At 40.4% G+C, this 20,626-nt stretch overlaps 1 protein-coding gene across 4 annotated transcripts in view; it reads right to left on the bottom strand.

Annotated features, from left to right (window-relative positions):
• Positions 1 to 4,420: 4,420 nt before the first annotated feature.
• The window catches only part of SPHKAP (SPHK1 interactor, AKAP domain containing), a gene marked incomplete at both ends in the record, with an annotated part of 175,395 nt that continues 159,189 nt past the window's right edge, over positions 4,421 to 20,626 (bottom strand). For 2 of the 4 annotated variants that reach the window (XM_080689986.1, XM_080689985.1), the window contains 5 exons: positions 4,421 to 4,564; positions 12,113 to 12,297; positions 12,385 to 12,437; positions 14,825 to 14,911; positions 16,695 to 16,880. In XM_080689986.1, coding sequence (XP_080546112.1) covers positions 4,421 to 4,564; positions 12,113 to 12,297; positions 12,385 to 12,437; positions 14,825 to 14,911; positions 16,695 to 16,880 — 655 coding nt within the window. The remainder of the gene's footprint in view (positions 4,565 to 12,112; positions 12,298 to 12,384; positions 12,438 to 14,824; positions 14,912 to 16,694; positions 16,881 to 20,626) is intronic. The other 2 variants (XM_080689988.1, XM_080689987.1) reach the window with 1 other exon arrangement.

The following is a 20,626-nucleotide window of genomic DNA, read 5'->3' as shown; positions in this document are numbered from 1 at the left end:
GTGAATCACACACGAATTTGCATGTTATTTTTCCTACATGCACATCTGATTAGGCATCTCCTTTGACTGAAAAGACTCATGATTAAAAAATACATTTTGGAACCTGTAGTATAAATAGGAAGCTTCTTAGCATGTGGCTTTGATTTCACTTCCTAACATCAACTTTGGTGCCCTTCTTAGCTCACACCTACTGAGTTATAATTGCTCTAAACTCATAGCTGTATCTCAAATTGCTTGTTCAGATCATGGCTTATGATCTCCTTTTTGGTCTGAATGTCATCTTTTCAGGACCTTGGAATCCCCACTCCACACTTGTTCAAATGATTGACTAATACCCCCAAACCTGGGCTCAAATGTTCCCACCTTGGAAGTGGCTCCAAATAGCATCAGGCAGCAAGAAATATTCCTTGGCTGTCCCCTCCTTTGCATTGTAGCAGTTGCTATATTATCGTATTACATTTTGGTGTTTCTGTTTACCCCCAGTCTGTGAGCTCCTAGGTGTCAGACTGAGTAGGGTTCAGACTTTCATTCTGTTTAGAAGGGTGCCTGGCACTCAGGCGTCACTAGAATAATATACATGAAGTGGGATGACATGCACCTGCTCTGTGCAAGAAAGACAGGGAAGATGTCCTGCGAAATGGTTTTATTAGGACCTTTCGTTGAGTCTTTGATACTGACAATGTGATCTTCACTTGAGCCCCGTAATGCCTGTAAACAGTTGTAGTCAGAGAAATTCCTTCCAACTTCTATGTCCTAGGGCACAGCTTATGGCAAGGAATAATTCTTCCCCATATGACTCATAAAAACCCACGGATCCCTGCTACGGCATCTCATGCAGATCTTGAGAAAGCACGATCAGGGGATCCGCAACGGCATAGGTCCCCCATGAAGTATGTCTAGCGTTCCTTTCTTCATAAAATTATTTTATGATTATTTGAATTAATATGTATAATTGGAATTTTATGTATAAGCATTATAACTAAAACTGATGGGAAGCGGCTTGTGAGAGACTCAGGCAGCAAAGATTTTTTTCCCAAGGATAAAGTTATTGGGCCAAACATTAAGTTCAAACTGACCTTAGTTTTAGCCACTGTATAAGATTAGGTCTGAGTCAGCCTTGTGAAGTAAGATAAAGCATACTATGATTATTTAAATGTCTGACACCCTTGCCCTAAACTCTATATAACGTCTAAGCATTTTTAGTTGTTAGAACTGAGGGAAGGCAGTAATTGGTACCTGGTGGGTTAAGGTTTGAGAAGCTGCTAAATATCCTACAAGGCACACAAGAGATCCCCCTGAAACAGAAAATTATCCGGCCCCAAATGTGAACAGACCCAAGGTTGAGAAATAAGGATTTACATGAATATTACTGATTTTAAAGAACATTTATGTGTTCAAAAATTGAAAATAAGACAGTAAAATTTATCTAAAGGTACATCTAAAACTTTTCCCGTCCTTGAAGATCCTGCTTGCATGGCCATGCCCTTGATTTTCTGCCAAAAAATAAAATATAAAAGTTGTAACAAATCCTAAATAAAATGGAGAAGATTGAATCTGATTTTGTATGGCAATTCTTCTCTCATCAACCTTGGCTTCCTCTCACCAACACACAAACCTTGACTCTTGCTAGGGCTGGACCCCGACAGATCCCCACTTGTTCACCTCTGACAAGGCCAAGCTCAGACTCTCCAAATTCCCACTCTTTCCCTCAAAAATGATTAACTAAACTGTAACCACTGCTCTACTGGAACAAAATGCTTATAATCTAAGCTTAAGTTAAGATTGTCTCCTTTTTGGGGCCCCTGAACTTGAACAATTCTTAGCCTGTTACAGCACACAGCCCCTCCTGAAGGGTTCCTTCCTAGGAATATAATGAACCTCAAGGTTGAGAATTTTCTGGTCTGCTTTCTGGTCATGCCACCTTGGTGTGCATTCTCATTTCTTCACACCTAGTCCTTCTCATTTCTTCATATCTAGTCCTTTCAAGATTTTCAACTACTGTGTGTGTGTGTGTGTGTGTGAGAGAGAGAGAGAGAGAGAGAGAGAGAGAGAGAGAGAGAGAGAGAGAGAGAAAGAGAAAGAAAGAAGAGAGAGAGAGAGAGAGAGAGAGAGAGAGAGAGAGAGAGAGAGGGAGAGAGAGATTGGTGATTAAACCCAGAAGCATTCTACCTCTGAGCTCTATCCCAGCCCAGTGTTATTTTTGTTTTGAAATAGGGTCTTGCTAAGTTGCTGAGAGTTTGGTAAATTCCTGAGGCTTACCTTGGACCGACAATCCTCCTGTCCCAGCCTCCCAAGTACTGGGATTACAGTTTTGTACCACAACATCTGGATGCCAGTCTTGACATTATTCTCCAGGGGACATTTTTAGTTGTTAGAACTGAGGGAAGGCAGTAATTGGTACCTGGTGGGTTAAGGTTTGAGAAGCTGCTAAATATCCTACAAGGCACACAAGAGATCCCCCTGAAACAGAAAATTATCCGGCCCCAATGTGAACAGACCCAAGGTTGAGAAATAAGGATTTACATGAATATTACTGATTTTAAAGAACATTTATGTGTTCAAAAATTGAAAATAAGACAGTAAAATTTATCTAAAGGTACATCTACCTCCATCTAATCACACAATAGCTATTGTTTTTCCTGTGTGGTGTTGGAAGCTCTTGGAGAAATAAAGTGAGCAAATACTGGCAACAGAAATTTATTGATTCATTTGCAACGTTAGCACAACATATATAATTGCATCACATGATTACAACCCAGTATTTGTGCTTTGTCAGATAAGTAAACATTTATTCAAGCACAACAGAAGTCTACACACAATAGTCTGGGATTATTTTAAAAATAAATATATCATTTTCCATTTAGTAGCACAAAGAAGCACATTTTACTGTAAGATGATGAATGGCTTTTAAAATTTAGTTGATGTGTCAAATTAAACATACAATTTAATTTGGGCTATTTGTATAGTAAACGCTCGGTGAGCACTGGAAGAGTCCTGGCATTGGTGGGTGGGGGGAAAGTCTGGCTTGCAGGGAAGCTTTCTTGGTATTTTAAGGTGTAAATGACAGATCAGGTGAGGCTGGCTTTGATGGCGTGCAGCCTGGCTCACATTGAACATTACTTCACAATCTTTAAAAATAGAGTAAAAGCATAGTACTTCAGAATATCCTTAATTAAACAACACCTTGATCAAGAAAACAAAAATTAGTGTAGCTTATTGAGTTAAAAGGAAAGAAGACTTACTCAGGAGATGTGAGAGGCCTTTAAGTTGCAAAAGAGTAAATTCTCTGTTATCAAAATATTTTAAACATGATAAAAATCTACTTTTCCCCAAGCTCAGTAGCAATGTCTTTGAGTCAGGAGCTCTGTAATCCTAACTGGTCTTGTGAAACGCAAGCTCCTACCCAGTATCTGTCACCATAAACATCATTGGAGTAGTGTTCCGCCATCCAAGTGCCACTGTGTTCAGAATACAACAGACCACTCAGCTCAGTGCCAACATGTGACTTTGCACGCCATCTCTCCATAGTTTATGAGTCTCTAAGCTAACTCAGCACATGATTTAAGATAATAATCTCTCCATAATTTACAATAAAAATAAAATGAAAGTTTATATTTCATATAATTCCATACGCAAGCAGATTTTGTCTCAGAAGACCCTGTCTTGTTTCTTAGTAAGAGAGTTTTCCCTTAGGGTAAGAATTCCACAGCCATTTTACCCAAGTAAAATAACAAAACCAAGACGGTTTTCCCTCTTCCTCTTCCTAGCTGATGGCCATTTGTTTTCTGGTTAGCTAGGAGCCCGGTGACGGTTGGGAAGAAGTGGGATATTTATGTATCAGTGACTTGCGGCAAATAAATGGATCGGTTCAGCAGGGAACATGGATAGACAGTTGCATTCCTGTTAATATCCACTGACATTGGTCTGGAAGTGAAAATATTTTCTATAAAGGCCTGGGCATTTCTCATCCATATCCTTAGTGTTCCCATGGGCCTGTAGCCCCTTAATCTGCTCTATAAAGGAAAATGAAGGTTATAGCAGAGTTTAAAATAATTTGGCCAATGAGTTTGTTTTCAGCTGGTAATTGAAGACATTATGTACCATTCTGTGTTATTAAACATGAGTGAGTCCAACTTTCTTGGAGTTTGGACCTACTTTATAAGTGTCCTAATTCAGGCCCCAGAAAAAGGTGCTTCTTTTTCCAGCTATTCTCTTACAAACACTTTTGAATATATCCACTAGTTGTATTGAACTACATTTCTCTTTCTCTCAGATCTGTTCAAGGGGTCACTAGACTTGAGTAGCTGATGTTTCTTATAGTTCTGCTAATGGGATATGATGTGTTGAGAAAGTTCAGAGTGTTAGAGCGAGCACTGTAATCTAAGCTGAGATAAAGAAGGTGTTCCAAGACCAAGCAGCCTTATCCCAGTTCGAGAAGCCAGTCAAAGAGACTTGGGGTCCCCTCTTTCTTCTCCTCTTGCATTTTGCAGTACTGGACCACGGCATGAAATATATCCCCCACCTTCCAGGACTTCTGATGAACCAGCCGCACGACATCTAGAAACTGAAATAAAACACACACTTAGGATTCTCGTCTCACAGTGTCCTCAGAAGCATCCCATTCAATCACCCCACATAGCCAGTGGCTCTCCGGTCAATGTGTGAACCTTGCTGGTCTCGGGGGATTATTTTCTAGAACAGTCTATGTCCTTTCTACTTTCAGAGTTCTTCCAATGGAATTAGACTTTTCCACACAGCCGCTGCTCTGCATTGATTGCAGGGCAGTAAACAAAAAGAGGCTAATTCTTTTCAGCGTCAGATTTTTAGATCTTTAGGGTCTACTTTTCTCTGGGTTGGATACACTGTACCAGCACTCTACAACATGGCTCTCTGGCTCTTCTGTCTCTATCATGAACAGTGTATCATGGACGTATTTATTCAGGTCAAATAAATGAAGCGCCAAACTTTCAGGTGGGGTCATCTTTTGGCTCTTCATTTCATCTTGAGAAACACTTGTCTCTCCCACATGCCAAAATCAAGAAGAAGCAAGATAATCTTTCATGGAACAGGAAAAGGAATTGCTGAAGAAACATCCTAGATTTATTTGCCACCTGGTTATTGGCACAAACTTCAGTTGGCCACAATTACAGAAAAAGTTCTAGACTGCAATGTTTCCCTGGGCTCGAAGGAACAGGAGATGGGGAAATTGCTATGGGTCATTCTCTCTCTCTCTCTCTCTCTCTCTCTCTCTCTCTCTCTCTCTCTCTCTCTCTCTCTCTCAGCCTCCTATCTGTGAAACTATATGATAAACTCCAGTGTGAAGTTTTTGCAAACTACTTCATCAGAATTTTAAAGGGAAGTAATAAGAACCAGAAACTGTAGGGAGTACTGTGATACAAGGGATCTCATTCAGTTCTGAGTGTCCACAAAGCTGGAGTTTACAGATGAAAGAGTGTAGGCTTGAGAGATGGAAAGTTGGCAGCAGGGTCATGGGCTTCTTAATCTGGTCCAGGGCTCTGTGTGATATGCCATTCCTCTGCATTTTGGTGGCGATAGATGATAGAATTGCTACTCATTTGCAGCAGAAGGAGAGATACTGAGAATCAGTATCATTTGATGTGGAAGAAAGCCTCGTTTGCCCAGAGGATGAAGCCTGTTGGTTCATTTACGTTTCTTTAATATCTCCTTCTAGGGTTTTAAAAACCTGCTCATCTTGCATTTATTCAGACTTTAGAGATCAGCAAGAACCTGGAATGCGACTCTCTTTCCAGTTTGGGTTTGTTAATTTATTTCAATTACTGAGAAGCTGTTTTGTGGAGAAGCGCTATTAAATCATGTTTCTTCTCCCAGTGGTGACGGCACCAACTATTTGCACAGGTAGAAAACTCAGCACTTTATTGGACTTGCCTGCACTGTATCGGGCCAGATCAAAGCAAAGCAATTTCCTAGGCTGGGTAAATCAAATACTTCACTTTTAATACCTGGAAACATAAATGTTGTATTAAAGGGTTGTAGGATGATGTTAAAAGGCGGGCAGATAGCCACCACAGTTTAATGATCTCCTAGGAAGGACAACATTTTAACTATCTTTTCTTATCTTGTGCCTGTACCTAGGAAGTACTCGATGAATATTTGCTGAATGACAAATAGATCTAGCTGACCAAATGTGAATCAAATACATTCTTAAGAAATCTTTTAAAAATATGGGTGGACATCTACTTGAAAGAGCAAAGATAAACCCTCAGTAAGTATTCATTTGCAAGAATATACTTAAAAAATAAGCCTGCAAACATATGGGATGCTAGAATGTTTGCTCAATAACTTTCTACTGAAAAATATATCCAATTTGAAGGCAATTCCCTGTGTTTGCAAATATAAAGGTCTCCTCATGCTTTCTATGATAAGGTGCTCCATGAAAGTGGTTGGAGGTCAAGCATCCAGCAAAGGGCTGAGCGGAGCCTGGGGTGGTTCAGTGGTAACAGGCAAGGAGCAAAGGAGCAAAGTAGAAGGTAGTCACAGAGAGCGTCTGTCAAGTGTGCGTGACTGAGAGCCATCACAGACATCATGAGACACCCTTGACCTCTTTTTAGTGCTCACTATAGCACATGGACGGTCAGCTCATTCAACAACCTCAATCTCTCAGCATTTCGGAGGGTCTCCCAGTTGCCTGGGATCCCTCAGCCTCTTACCTAGCTTCCTGTCTGGTTGATTCCAGACACTTTAGAAACAGAGGCAAGCCCTTAGGTAAAGGCTTTGCATGTATCTTCAAGAAGGAGGCTTTCCTCATGGCTATTAACCATTTATGGAGATACAAAAAATAGCTTTGTGAGCCAGTACTTACAGCTCACTGAGTATTAAAGATTCAAGCTATTCTTCTGATTGAACAAATTGGTAAACACATGAGGCTTCAGAATATCAGTAACAAGGTGAATAAAAAAACTTGACCATCCCCTCTTCCAGCCTCCCAAGCACTGGGATTGTAGGTGTGAGCCACCACACCTGGCTTGTCCCATGATTTTGAAGTCTGGCTGATAACCCAGTAGAGCGGCATTTAAAAATGATCTGGCTCCACTAAATATAACATGTTCTGAAACTCTAATGACTAAATCTCGGACACTAAAACATCCGTGGAGTTGATTAGCAGGAAGGTCTTCTGATTTTATTATTAAAAGTGTTTTAGATAGCCGGGCGTGGTGGCGCACGCTTGTAATCCCCGCGCTTGGGAGGCAGAGACAGGAGGATCGCACAGGTTCAAAGCCAGCCGTGCTGGCTTAGGAGACCCTGTTTCCAAAAATAAAAAAATAGGTCTGGGAGTGTAGTCCGGAGGTAGACGGGCTTCCAGGAACCCCAGTACCACCAAAAAAAAAAAAAAAAAAAAAAAAAAGTGTTTTAGATAAAAATGAACTAATATGGTGAAGGAATCCAGCTCACTACCGTGGCCTTTTAGAGCCACATTCTATTCAGCAGCTGACCCTAGAGCAACCATCGGGCACATCCAATGCCTTGCTTTCAAATTTTCATCTATGGTTTTAGTATGTCAGGGACCTGGGTTTCTCTTTCCATTGTACTAAAACATAAAAATAGGAAGCTTATTTCCTGCTATTTCACAAACAGTAATAATTAGGTTCCTTTTCTGTAGGTGGCAGCTGGCATTTCCTGAGCAAATTTTAAGTCTTAAGGAACTAAGAATCTATATTGGGTGACAGTTATCAGCAGATTCATTTAAAGAAAAGTAGCACAGTTGGGCATGGTGAGGCACACCTCTTATCCCTGTACTTGGGGAGCTGAGACAGGAGGATCACAGGTTCAAGGCCAGTCTCAGCAACTTACAGAGGCCTTCCATAACTTAGTGAGACCCTGTTTAAAAAGAAGAAAGAAAGAAAGAAAGAAAGAAAGAAAGAAAGGAAGAAAGAAAGAGCTAGTGGTGTGTAGCTTGGAGGCAGAATGACATGGATTTAATGCCTAGTCCTTCCCCTCTTAAAAAAAAGCATCCAATGTATCTTTTCAAGTGCATTTAATAGATTATATTGCTTACGAAATCATGGTGGAATCTATGGTAGTTGTGGCAAACTGTGCAGTTTTTTGGAAACACTCAAATTAGGCTTCTGAAAGCAGTTTCCATCTTTTGCATCAAGTCAAAATTAGATTTTATTAAGCATAAGTGAGTTGGTCCCTATATTCTCTTGAAATTGTGGCATAGTGCTCTGGCCATGACCGCAGAGACCTTTAAATATGCCTGCTGCATGAATCTCAACCCAGAGGAGCTTCTCAAGTCATTGGCCAGAGCATCCTTCCCTGGAGAGGCTATGATTCAGCCACTCACTTAATTTGAGAATCCAAACTCGAGGCTTCAGTTTCAAGCTAATTTCTTGTGTTAGCAAATTAAAAGCCTTCATCTCTATTTCTTTATTTTCTCCTTCCTTTGTGATGCGCTTCTGCAGAACTGATACCTTAACTGGATCTTTTTGAGGTAAGTTAAGTCGACGATCAATACCATCCACATTTTCCCTTCATCTCCTTCTACCACTACACATGTGGAATAGAACACAAAATTGGAGATCAGGCTACTTTTCTTCTGACCCCTACTTTCTTAAGAAGGTAAGCATATATCTATTACTCCTCTGCACATTCCTTCATATGCATTGTTTCTAAGAAAAAAGAAGCAATTCTCAATACAGGCTTAAAAACAAAAGACACAGATTTGCTGTGAGGCCTGCCCCAGCTCACAGAATTTCACTGAGTTTAAATGGGAGAAAGAAAGCAGAAGAGCAAAGATCCTTGGATCTCAAAATAAGGACAAGTGACCAGTTATATGTCTTTCTCTCCTTTTTTCTTTTCTTCCTCTTCTATTTTTTTTAACCAGTTATGCTCCTGATTTTTTTTTTTGCCTTTAATTAACTGGACTAAATTGAGTTGGTATCAAGAATGTTGCCAATTCAATTTATAAGCTGCATTTGATTATCGGGTGTTGGGATTCTCAGCCATCTTTCCCATAGAATTTAACATATTTTATGATGGCCTCAAATTCTGCCACTTCTTCATGATTTAGCCCCTGGAAGGGGAGTCCCAGATTTTAGAACTCATTAGAATGACCAGAAGGTGCCCAGAAATCTGAAATGCAAGTAAGTGTCCCACATGATCTCTGTGGTATGAATTTGGTTGGGAATCGTTTTCTATGCCTGTCTCATTTCCCCTGGTCAGCGTGAAATCCTGTCCCATCTCCAGGTCACAGCCTGAGCCTGTCTTGTTTTGTGTTCTACCTACCTGGCTTCCTTCTGAACTAGAACGTGGGCTGTCAGAATAGGAAGTTTTGTCTCTTTTGCTCACTGGATCTCTCGAGCTTAGAACAGTGCCTGGCATAGGTGAAGATACCCTACAAACCTTTGATGAATGCTTTAAAAGTACAACTTTCAAGAGCATTTATCCTTTTAATAATTAGACAAAATGTAAATATTAGGGAAAGCTTGAAAATTGAAGGTGCCACATGTCATTAGTGGACAGACAGAGCTTTAGTACTATCCCTTGTAGCTGGATTTGCCTTTGGAGTTGAAGTTAGTCTGGAATTAGTTCTGCCTTCTGACACCAAGGCCAACTTGACAAGCTGCGGTGGGAAGTAGAGTGGCTTTATCACTCAAGCAGACAGCCTCTTCAGCCTTACCCATGCCTGTTCCACAAGGCAGGGAGGCTTAGTAAGTTGAGAACAGGAAAGAAAGAAATGTGTTGACTAAGTCAATTTGTTCAAGAAAATAAAACAAGAAAAATATAAACAAAGACTCAGGGTATTCGCCAGTGAATGGTGATGTTCAGTACTTGAGCGGCACTGGGAAGAGAGCCTTTTCTGAACTCAACAGAGCCTCTGACCTTTCCCATGCAGAAGAGGAGCTAATGCGATGCTGCTACTTTTGTGTAACACAGACACTGTGGGAAGACAACCTCTCTCTCTGTTCCACTCCTCCTGAAAACAACTACTTCACTATTTGGCCAGTTAATAATACACAGAGTGAAATTTCAAAAAAATCACTATTGGTGAAAGAAAGGATGTCTGACTGTTGCTAATGGTTTTCTTTATCTAACCAGTTTATTCCCAGACAACAGATGGTGCTTATTTATGGTGAGGTCACTATGTGTATAGAGCCCCAACCAATTCTGACCAAATTACTTAGAAGATTTAGTACCTAAAACTGTATTATTTAGAATTAGGCTCCTTGAGTCAATGCTAATTGAATAAGTGAAACATTATTTTATGTTTTCTTGTGAACACTAGTGGAATATTTATTTTCAGAAAATATGAACAAAGATAAGCATTCTCTTTTAGAATTGAAAAACAATTAGAGATAAATAAATCTGGCCACACCCTGATTTATATCATCGAGGCATTAGTGCAACACCCTTACCCTTATCCCAACTTGGATACATATGAGACATATGTGCACTTTTATAAAAGACTGCTTCTTCAAAAAGGTTGAATTAAAGTCTGTTTTATGAAGATGCAACCCTAAATCACACCATGTTATGCTTCTATTTGGGAAATAGCTAGAGATAAAGTTGGAAACAAACCAATTAACCTGGAATGTACTCCTTCCAAGAACAGTTTTGTTTCTTCCCTCTGGGACAGTGACCAAATGTGGTCATGTTCTCTCAACCCCTGTTTGAGGCCAGCCTCAACAACTTTGCACTGGAGGCGGGTGATGAGACTGAAGGAGAGTTTATCTAACGGTGGCCCACTCATCATCTTTTAAGCAAAGGCATGCAGCTTATAGGAGGGGACCTAGAGTTAGGTGCATAGAACAGTAGGTAGGTCTAGGCATGAAAAGAAGCATACATGGCTGGTTGGATGGAGTCAAAGGTGGGAGAGGGCATGGAAATGGATTAGATCACCGTGATTTTTTTTTTTTTAGTAGCTAATCCCCTTGGCTGGTGGTGCTGAGAGGGGAAGCTATTCTAATTACCATATGTATGGGCAAGAAGTTAAAGAACATTTTATTTCAGGTTACTCCATATTGGCACTATAAATTAAAGAGCAGTCACACGTACTCCTTGTGTCCAGTTTGTAATCTTAAGTCACTTAACTCGAGAGAGAAACTTTTTGCTAAAGAACTGGTGAGAAGTGTCTTACAGCGACTCGGCTCAGTTGTTACAGTCAGAGGAGTCTGTCACATACCAGCCTTTCTGAGTCCTGATTTGCTCCTTAGTTAAAAGGGGGCAATAGGAGATGGGACAGGGGAAGAGGGACACTCTCTAAAGCACATGATGTACTTAAACTTACCAAAGTCAGTCAGTAAGCCAAGCATGGGAAGGAGGGGTGGGGAGGGAATGGGGCAGGAATCGCTATGGGCTGACTGGATGATGTGTGCATGCATGTCTCCACAAGTATTTTATCCCATTAAGATGTATGACTACAATGCACCAATAAAAAAATTTTAAAAAGGAGGTAATAATATTCACTCTGCTTTTCTTATGGGGTGGTTAAGTAATTGGCATAAGAAAGTTCATGGAGGATCCTTTTAACAATTTAAGACATGAAAAAAGTATATGGTAGCTGTAATAGGTGGGACCCTAAAGCATTTCTTTTCTAATCCCTGGGACCATGAATAGTATTAGAGCAAGTTCTTATCATGCTACCTTACATGCCAGAAGGGCTCATCAGTTAACTTTGAGTTCATCAAAAGAGAGACTCATAGCTGACCCAAACATACTTGAGAGGCTGAGACAGGAAGATTGCAGGTTTGAGGCCAGCCTCAACAACTTAGTGAGACCCTGTTTTAATTGAAATTAAAAGGGCTGAGGGTGTAGCTTGGAGGAAGAACACCTTTGGGTTCCATCTCCAGGACCACACACAAATTTTTTTTTCAAAATAATTTTGAGAAATTTGTCATATCACTTTACTTTTTCTATTGCCACCAACTTGTGGAGACAAACAGAGGGTCCAAGGAACAACAATCATGACTATATTTAGGCAGGAGAAAAGTTTCAAAGTTCTTACCACAGTTTTGAGGTGAAGGCCGATCAAGGTCGAATGCTTCAAAGTCATATGGACTAAGTGGGCAATTACCCGTTTCCAGGGATGATAACAAACATTATTGATATTCTACGCAAACCTGCAACACGGTACCTTCTCAATTCTGTTTTCCTGAGATTTCTTAAAGTAGATGGTGGGGATCCCCAGTTCCGAGGCAGCGATCCACTGCAGGGTGGCGCGGAGCTCCACGTCAGGACACTCTGGCTCCAGGTCGAAGTTGATCACCAGCAGACTGCGCTGGTCGCCGGGAGCCCTCACTGGCAGACCGGATGTGCATTCTGAACAGACACAACCACAGCCTTACTCTGCTTCCCAAAGGGAGACCCAAGGCAATTGTGTGTCAAAATTATGGGAACATGGCTTACCCTTAATGCTTTCTGACTGTTCTTTAAGAATCTCCTTTTCTTCTACTAATTCACTTTGGGAGAAAACAACAGTATATGGTTGGTAATGTTTAGGAAGCATAAGCTGCAAATGGAAGATGAGGCGATGGGTCTTATTGAGCTAAAGGATTCTGATGTCTGGTCCGCTCATTAGAGACTTTTTGTTCTCAGAGAGCAAAGTAATGTTGGGTAAACACCTATGTGAGCATCAGATAGGATTACTGGGTCTACAGTAAATATTCCCCTCCACCAAAGAAAATGTCCAGATAACCTGAATTGCTTTAGTTAGGGTCATTGGTGTGGGAGACTCTGAGAGATGCATCGTTTTCTTCTCTCCTACCTCACGTCCGTTCAGAGACCTTCCCAGAGTTGGCCAGTAAGTCCTGACTTGGGGGTTTATCCTATGCCTACATTTTCCATGTCAATCTAATGAACCATATGTTTTCATCGTAATCAGTGGTTTTTAAATTCTGTGCTATGATAGCAACATATGTTTGCATTTTACTATAGAAAAATACTGTCTTTTGACATGTGTATCGATCTTTTATCTGAAATAAGGTAAGAGACAACAAGCTTCAGAAGTAAAAATTTACAGTAAAATATCTCAATAGATTGAATTTTTTCTTTTTAATTATTTTATTGTGGAGAAATAGAATAGGATAGAGACGTCTTAGAATCGGGGGCTCACAACTAAAGTGAATATTTCATTAGCTAAGATAGTGTTTAATATCAGTGGCATTTTTACATGGTGTATTCTTATTACAGAGCCCTGTACACAGTGGAAGGGCTCAGAAAATGCTTACAGAATGAGAGCATATGGCCCGACAGCTGAAAGGAAGTGACCATCTTGGGAAGCGGGTGCATGTCCTATATTTTTATACTATCTAGAAAGTTGGATTTAGGCTCCTAAAAATGTATCTTTTGATGCTAGAGGACTCTTTCAAATTCTCCATTGCTACTGAGATCTGGTTGGTAAATTACATTGCATTGATGAATCTCATGGATAACAATAAATATCACTGGTGCTGAAAGAGAATAGCCATTCCTTTGGCTGATACCTACTTACTTGTAGAAATGCCAATTTTCTAAGAACCTAGATTCTCTGCTTGATGTCTGTAGAAGAGATGTGAGTGATATGAAAAATAGTAGTTTTTTTTTCTCTTGTAGAGCTGCAACATGCTGGCTTGGGAGGTAGGAATCTTGGCTTTCCTGAATGCAAATTTTCCCTGAGGTTGTATACTGTTATTACAGAGAAAGATGAAAAAAGTGGCCAAATTAAATGTTTCCTGAAGGAGAAAAATTAATCTACCCCAAAGCAGATTTTGTTTGTTTTGTTTTATGGATTATCTTTAAGTAATATGTATGTTCCTGTCTACTAGTAAATAATGACTCTGTGAAACAACAGGGCTGTACTGCAGCCCTCAATCACCGAGGAATATGTCCAAATAAATGGTGAAATTAAAAGGCTTTAGCTATAATTAGAGGTTGGAGCTATCAGTTAGGAAACAATCTTAGTCCTCTACTACCTTTTATTTCCCTAAATTTTCAGAAATCTCCAAATAATGAGCTAAGCCATAATAATTCAAAAATAAATTTCAGCCAGGCACGGTGGCGCACGCTTGTAATCCCTGCACTTGGGCGCTTGGGAGGCAGAGACGGAGGATCACGCAGGTTCAAAGCCAGCCATGCTGGCTTAAGAGACCCTGTTTCCAAATAAAATATAAAATAGGTCTGGGAGTGTAGCCTGGAAGTAGAAGGGTTTCCAGGAACCCCAGTACCACACAAAAAATAAATAAAAATAAATTTCAGATTAGCTTTTCAGAGTAATCATAAATTCTAGAAGCAGCACGGGTTTTGTGTTGCCCTTTCTTTCTGCACCATATTTTCTGTAGTAATACTGTGCTTCCCTAAGTATTCTCTTTCTTTGGGTCTTTTGAAATACCCCATATTGTGGGGAGCAGATTTGTTGGGTGGGGGTGGCATGGCTTCCTCACTGAATCCATTTGGAATGAGCCCCATTCAGTAGCAATGATCCCGGGTGTCCATAAGCAAAGGAAATCTCGTTCACACTTGAGTCTATCGAAGTGACTATATTCTATAGCGAAGATGATCAAATAGTACAATTTAAATGCAATGTTTCCTTCTATATGTCCAAGTAGGTAAAAACAACACACACTTCTGACTCTATCGATAAGCTTTCTCTGAAACAATTATTCCACATGGGGTCAGATTTGAAACCAAGAAAGCAGATGGTGGCAGGGCGGGCCTGAGACAGCCCTGAATCCTGGCCCTCGTGACATGGAATCACAGCAGCACAGACACAATGGATCAGTGGTTGGGCACCACCCGAATGACCAGAATGGATTGCCAGATGGAGTTGTAGGAGTGGTCTCACAATCACTGCGCCTCAGTGGCTACTTACTTAATCATGGGAGAAGGTGGCATGCTTTCCTGATAATTGTCCAGCTCCACAATGCCAAGACTGCTAGTGGCACTACTGTTGCCATTGCTGACAAAGCAAAAGTTTACATATTAATGCCCATCTCCACCCCCGGCCACGCTGGCGACACTGATGCTCCTTTGTGGGAAGAGGTCCTTCTTTGGGTCCAAGAAAAATATGGCTTCGTGCCTAGAATTTCTACAGTGCTACTGGTTTCAGACCAACTTAGGAGAAAAGACACAAGACAGAAGCCTAACATGCCCAAAATAATGATAAAAAAACAATAGCAATAATAACTTATAATTTCTGAAATGTTTCCACACCTGGTGGATTGTATCTAATGGGTAATAATCAGCATTTATCTTTTCTTCCTCATTCTACTTAGAAGATATTTATGTATCAGCAAGAAAATCTCTAATTGGGCATGTGTGGAGAGATGAAGATATTCCTGAAAATCCTGGCTGGGAGAGACATCAAAAATGCTTATCTACTTGCTTCCTGGATTTTGATTTGGATTCATGGCCCCTTTTGCCATTGATGGAATTTTCCCCAAGGACATTCTATAGGATTTTATAGGATGTGCACCTGGCTTGATTCTTCTGGTAAGCGTAGTGTTAGATGTCAACGTTTATTGCTCTTTTAACTTACAGTCTTTCAGAAGGCCCCCCACACAATACCTTAACCATCATAGAGAAGGGGGCCCATATACCGCATCATTTTGCGGAATGCACAGTCAGCAAGTGGCCTAGTTACTAGCCTGGCACTTCCTGAAGCACAGGAGAGCTGAGCCAGGTTTTAGGCTCTGTCTGTACTTGTGAAATGGAATGGATTCAATTTTTTCAAACTACCTGAGTCTCCTCATACTTTCTATTTCCCAATGATGTCTCCTCCAAGCAAGGTCTGAAGAGGATGACTGCTGCTGTGTCCTGTGATGGGAGAGTCTTCCTTCAGGAACACCATGAGTAGCCAACCTGACTTTCTCAATTTTAGATTCTTATCTGACGTTTCAGCTGGCACACTCAATATAGTCACAGATTGAAACTGATGGCTCAAAAGTGCACTGACCTTATAAACTTCTGCTCTTAAGTCAAAACAGTAGAGTTCTCTTTGCTGCTTGTCTCTAGTTTGTGATAATTCCACTAGTTTTTGGAATTTTAGACAAGTTGTTTAAAATTGTGAAATATCCCTGAGTCTAAACAGACTGAACTTCAACAAATAAAATGTTCAAAGAGTCCCATAGACACTCAGGTGCTGCAGAATCCCAACTTCCAATTGGCCTCTCTGAAACGTCTGTGTTCTTAACTGTCTAATGTCAAATTAAACTTTGTGCAGAAGCAGAGAGTGGTTCCACCTTAAGTTATGTCTCCTGATTGTCTCAAGTTCTTCCAGATCTGATCTCTCCCAAGCTGCTCTGTAGCTTTTATAAGAAATAGTACAGAGGGCAGGAGTGAGAAAGGGGAGGAGCAGTAAGTCCAAACAACAGAACACAGCTTGGAAACACTTGTCTGGTGTAAAACCAGCCTATGTTGCATCTGCAACCCAATTGAAGTACAACAAAAGTTCAAACACACCAGGTATAATAGAGACCGTCTACTAAAAAAATCCACAGCTGTTATCATTAGCTGTACTAGCTAGGGCTTTCAGGGAAGGGAAACATAACTAACTCTGAACTTTGGCCAAGGTAATTTAAGGCAGGACACAAATCATGACAGGCAGGGACTCTGGCTCAGTGGGAGCTCTCCTGTTTGCTTTTACTCTCTAGTAGGGACACTTTGCAGAGAACTGTTAAAATGCAATTGGGAGATCTGTGTTGAGCCCAACTTTCCTGGGAAGTCAAGTGAAGAGTGGGTACCTCATGGATCGCTCGCTGAGCTGCAGAAAGCTACTCGTGTCGTCGGGGTTGTCCTCCTCATTGGCCAGCTGGGACCAGCTGCCTGTGCTCTCCTCGCTGCTGCTGGGGGGGCTGGGTAACTCATCGAGAGATCTGGCTTCTGTGGAGACTGCAGCTTCTGGTACATCTCTGGCCTCAAGGTTGTCCCTGTAGATGGCAAGATATTATTATAATATTTATAATGTGCTCTTGTTGGTGCATTATATATTGTCTCACAGTATAATGTAAATCATGTTGACGTTGATAGCACTTAGTGGGCCCTCCCCTCTGCCTCCTCATTTGCTATCTTCCCAATACAGAGTATTGAGACTGACCCTGGTATATTCACATCTACACACATTACAGTAGTGTTTCCATTAATGAACCTCAGTCTTCGCTCTTCCCTTCCCTTAGACCACCTCCATGGCTTTTCTATGGTTTCTCCTCCCTTATCTAGAGTCCCTCTGGCGTCGCAATTGCTTTCTAGCTTGCACGTATTAGAGAACACATATGGCCCTTCACTCTCTTTGACTGACTAATCTCGTTTAACATAATGTTCTCCAGGTCCTTCCATTTTCTTGCAAATGACATAATATTGTTTTTCTGTATTTCAGAGTAGAATTCCATCATGTGTGCTTGCCATCAGTTTTTAATCTATTCATCTGTTAATGGACACCTAGGTTAGTTTCATAATCGGGCTACTGTAATTTGTGTTGCTATGAACACAACTATGCATATATTACTGTGGTTCTCTGGTTGAAACCCCTTTGGAAAGATACCCAGGAGTGGTATAGCCAGATCACAGGGTGGGTCCATGCCCAGTTTTTCTTTCATTTTAAAAAATTAGTGCATTGTAGTCATACGTCTTAAGGGGTATAAGATGGTAGAGGCGTGCATTCCCAGTTTTCTAAGGAATCTCCACATTGATCTCCATAGTGGCTGAACTAGTTTGCACTCCCACCAACAGTGTAAAAGAGTTTCTATTTCCCCAAATCCTGGATGGCAAGATGTTGTTACCAAGAGGTGAGGCACAGCGTGGGAACTTCCAGAGACCAGACACTCTGCCAAGAGTGGGTCTCTCTCATAGTGAGCAGGATATCACTGGACACCAATGGAGTCTTTTTAAGGGTCTTTTTAAAGTCTTTTTAAGGTGGGTCCTTTATTTGGTGCCTTAGGTCCCCTTTTGTCTTTTAAGGATTTCTCTCCATTGGCTCCCTTCTCTTCAAATGATCTCTTTCTACTGACCCCTTGTACTCATTAGAAAAACAGTTGAAACACCCTGACACGCATAAACAGATGTATTGAGGGATACCAGTGTTCCAAATGAAAATGCACAAGGCATTCTCCCCAGTGATTGTGATTCAGTGGTTCTGAAGGGAGGCCCAGGAACCTGCATTTAACTAGCCACTCTTGGTAATTCTAATGCAAGCTCTATGTGGACCAGAATGGAAGAAAAATGCCAACCCCAGTTCTAGTGCTTTCTTGGGCCGTATTTCCTACAAATGTCTTTATTTTTTTTCTTTTCTTTTTTTTTTAATTTTTTATTGGTGCACTGTATTCATACATCATAGTGGGATACAAACTTTTGTAGACATACATGCACACCTCACCCAGTCAGCCCCCACCCTATCCCCACCCTATTCCCTCCCCATCCCTCCCTCTCATGCTTGGCTTAGTGGTTGACATCTAGTATTATAGCAATTTATCCAAAATTAAAAATGATAATCTCACATAACAGTTTCATTTGTCTGATACCAAGCTTTTGGTGACTTAAAGATAAAATTTCAATATTTCTTTTTACTTTCTTACCAGAGAATATTTTTTTTTCTATTTTTTAGGTGAAACTATCATATATTTATATATTTATTTTTCAGAAAAAAAATCTATCCTAACATGGAACAGGGACTCTAGATACCCAAAATAATCTTGAAAAAGAACAAAGCTAGAAGATATATATTTTCTGATTTCAAACCATATAAAGCTACAATAATTGAAACAGTGTAGTACTATTCTAAAGGCAGATATATAAACCATTGGAGTTAAATAAAAGCCTAGAGCTAAATTCTTCCCTATATTGTCAAGTTATTTTTCACAAGGTTTCCATGAACATTTGGTGGTGGAAATAATAATCTTTTAACTAAATATTGTTGAAAAATAATAATTACATGGAAAAGAATAAAATTGGACCCTTACCTAATCCCATATACAAATATTAACTCAAAATAGATAAAAGACCTAAATATAAATCTTAAGACTATAAACTTTTAGGAGAAAATCTGGGTCATAAAACCTCACAACATTGAAATTGGCAGTGATTCCTTGGATATGATTTCAATGGCACAGGCAACAGAAGAGTATACAAACTCCCTAAAAAATTAAAAAAAATATTGTATATCCAAAGACAATGTAAACAGAGTTAAAAGTTACTAATAGAATGGGATAAAATATTTCCAAATGCTATATCTGAAGGTATATTAATATTCCAACTAGAAATCCTAAAAATTAACAACAATAAAGGCAAACAATACCATTTAGAGATAGGTAAAAGACTAACATAAATAATGAATCTCCACAGATAACCAATCTTAGTTGTCTGTTGGATGGAAACTCTTGTTTCTCTGGTTCTGGTGTGTGTTACCTATTTCTTCTTTGTAGTTAATCTCTTTGAGTATTTTCTCTAGTGCTGGTTTTGAAGACATAAATTCCTTCAGTTTCTGTTTGTCATGGAAGCTTCTTATTTCTCCATCTAATTTGATAGAAAGTATGGCTGGGTAGGAAATTTTTGGCTGGAAGTTGTTTTCTTTCAGAGTTTGGAATATGTTACTCCAAGCCCTTCTGGCTCTCATGACTTGGTTTGGGAAGTCTGGAGTGATTCTGATTGGCTTGCCTCTGAATGTCACTTGGCCCTTTGTTTTTGTTGCCTTTAAGATTCTCTGCTTGGCTTCCACATTGGTCATTTTGACAATTATGTGGCGTGGGGATCCTCTTCTCCGATCCTGTCTAAAGGGAGTTCTATAAGTTTCCTGGACCTGCATATTGACCTCTTGCTCTATGTCTGGAAAATTTTCTGCTATTACTTCCTTGAAGAGATTGTTGATCCCTTTGGTTTCACTTTCTTTTCCCTCCTCTATTCCAATTATTCTTGGGTTAACTCTCTTAAAATGGGCCCTTATTTCTTCAATATCAGATTCCTGCTGTTGGATATTTTTTCCTAGATTAGAAACTATGCGTTCATTTTTGGAATGATCATCTTCTAAGAGCAAGATTCTCTTCTTCATGTGGTCTAATCGGTTGCTTGTGCTTTGAATTGAGGCCTTTACTTCATTAATTGCATCCTTTATCTCTTTTTGGCTCTCTCTGAGTTCTTTTCGAAGCACCTCTATTATTTCTACAGTTATTTTCCTGATTTGATCTTCTAGAAATCTCTGATTTTCTGTTTTATCGGGTTCTGATGTTGTGGGGTTGTGGGCATTCATTGCTCCAGTGTTATTCCTCTTTCCCATGATTTCGGAAGTTTGTGCCTTCTCTGGGTTCTTCTCTTGGGTCACTATGACTTCACTTAAGGTGTTCTGGATCTCGAGTCAGTAGTATCTCAGACCCCACTACTCCTTTACTGGGTTGTATCACAGAGTCTCTGACCCAGAAAGTCGATAGAGGCTGCTTTAGACTGTGAGGGGTGCCAGGTTGCACATTCTCCTATGGTGTGATATTTCTGCCACCGCCCCTCCCCCACTGGGTCAAGTCCCAGGGAGTACAGTACTGGGATTTCTCCTCTGTGGCCCACAATTTGACTCACTGTTCTTGAATACGCAGATGTAGCTGTACTGGCCTCGCTGAATTCGCTGCTGCTGCTGCCGGTGGCAATATGGCGCTGCTGCTATGCCCTCGGCCGTGAGGCTGGCATATTTCTTCTT

Source organism: Muscardinus avellanarius (assembly GCF_963383645.1).
Source record: "Muscardinus avellanarius genome assembly, chromosome: 2".
NCBI classification, from domain to species: Eukaryota; Metazoa; Chordata; class Mammalia; order Rodentia; family Gliridae; genus Muscardinus; species Muscardinus avellanarius.
This window is presented reverse-complemented; position numbering and strand designations above follow the sequence as displayed.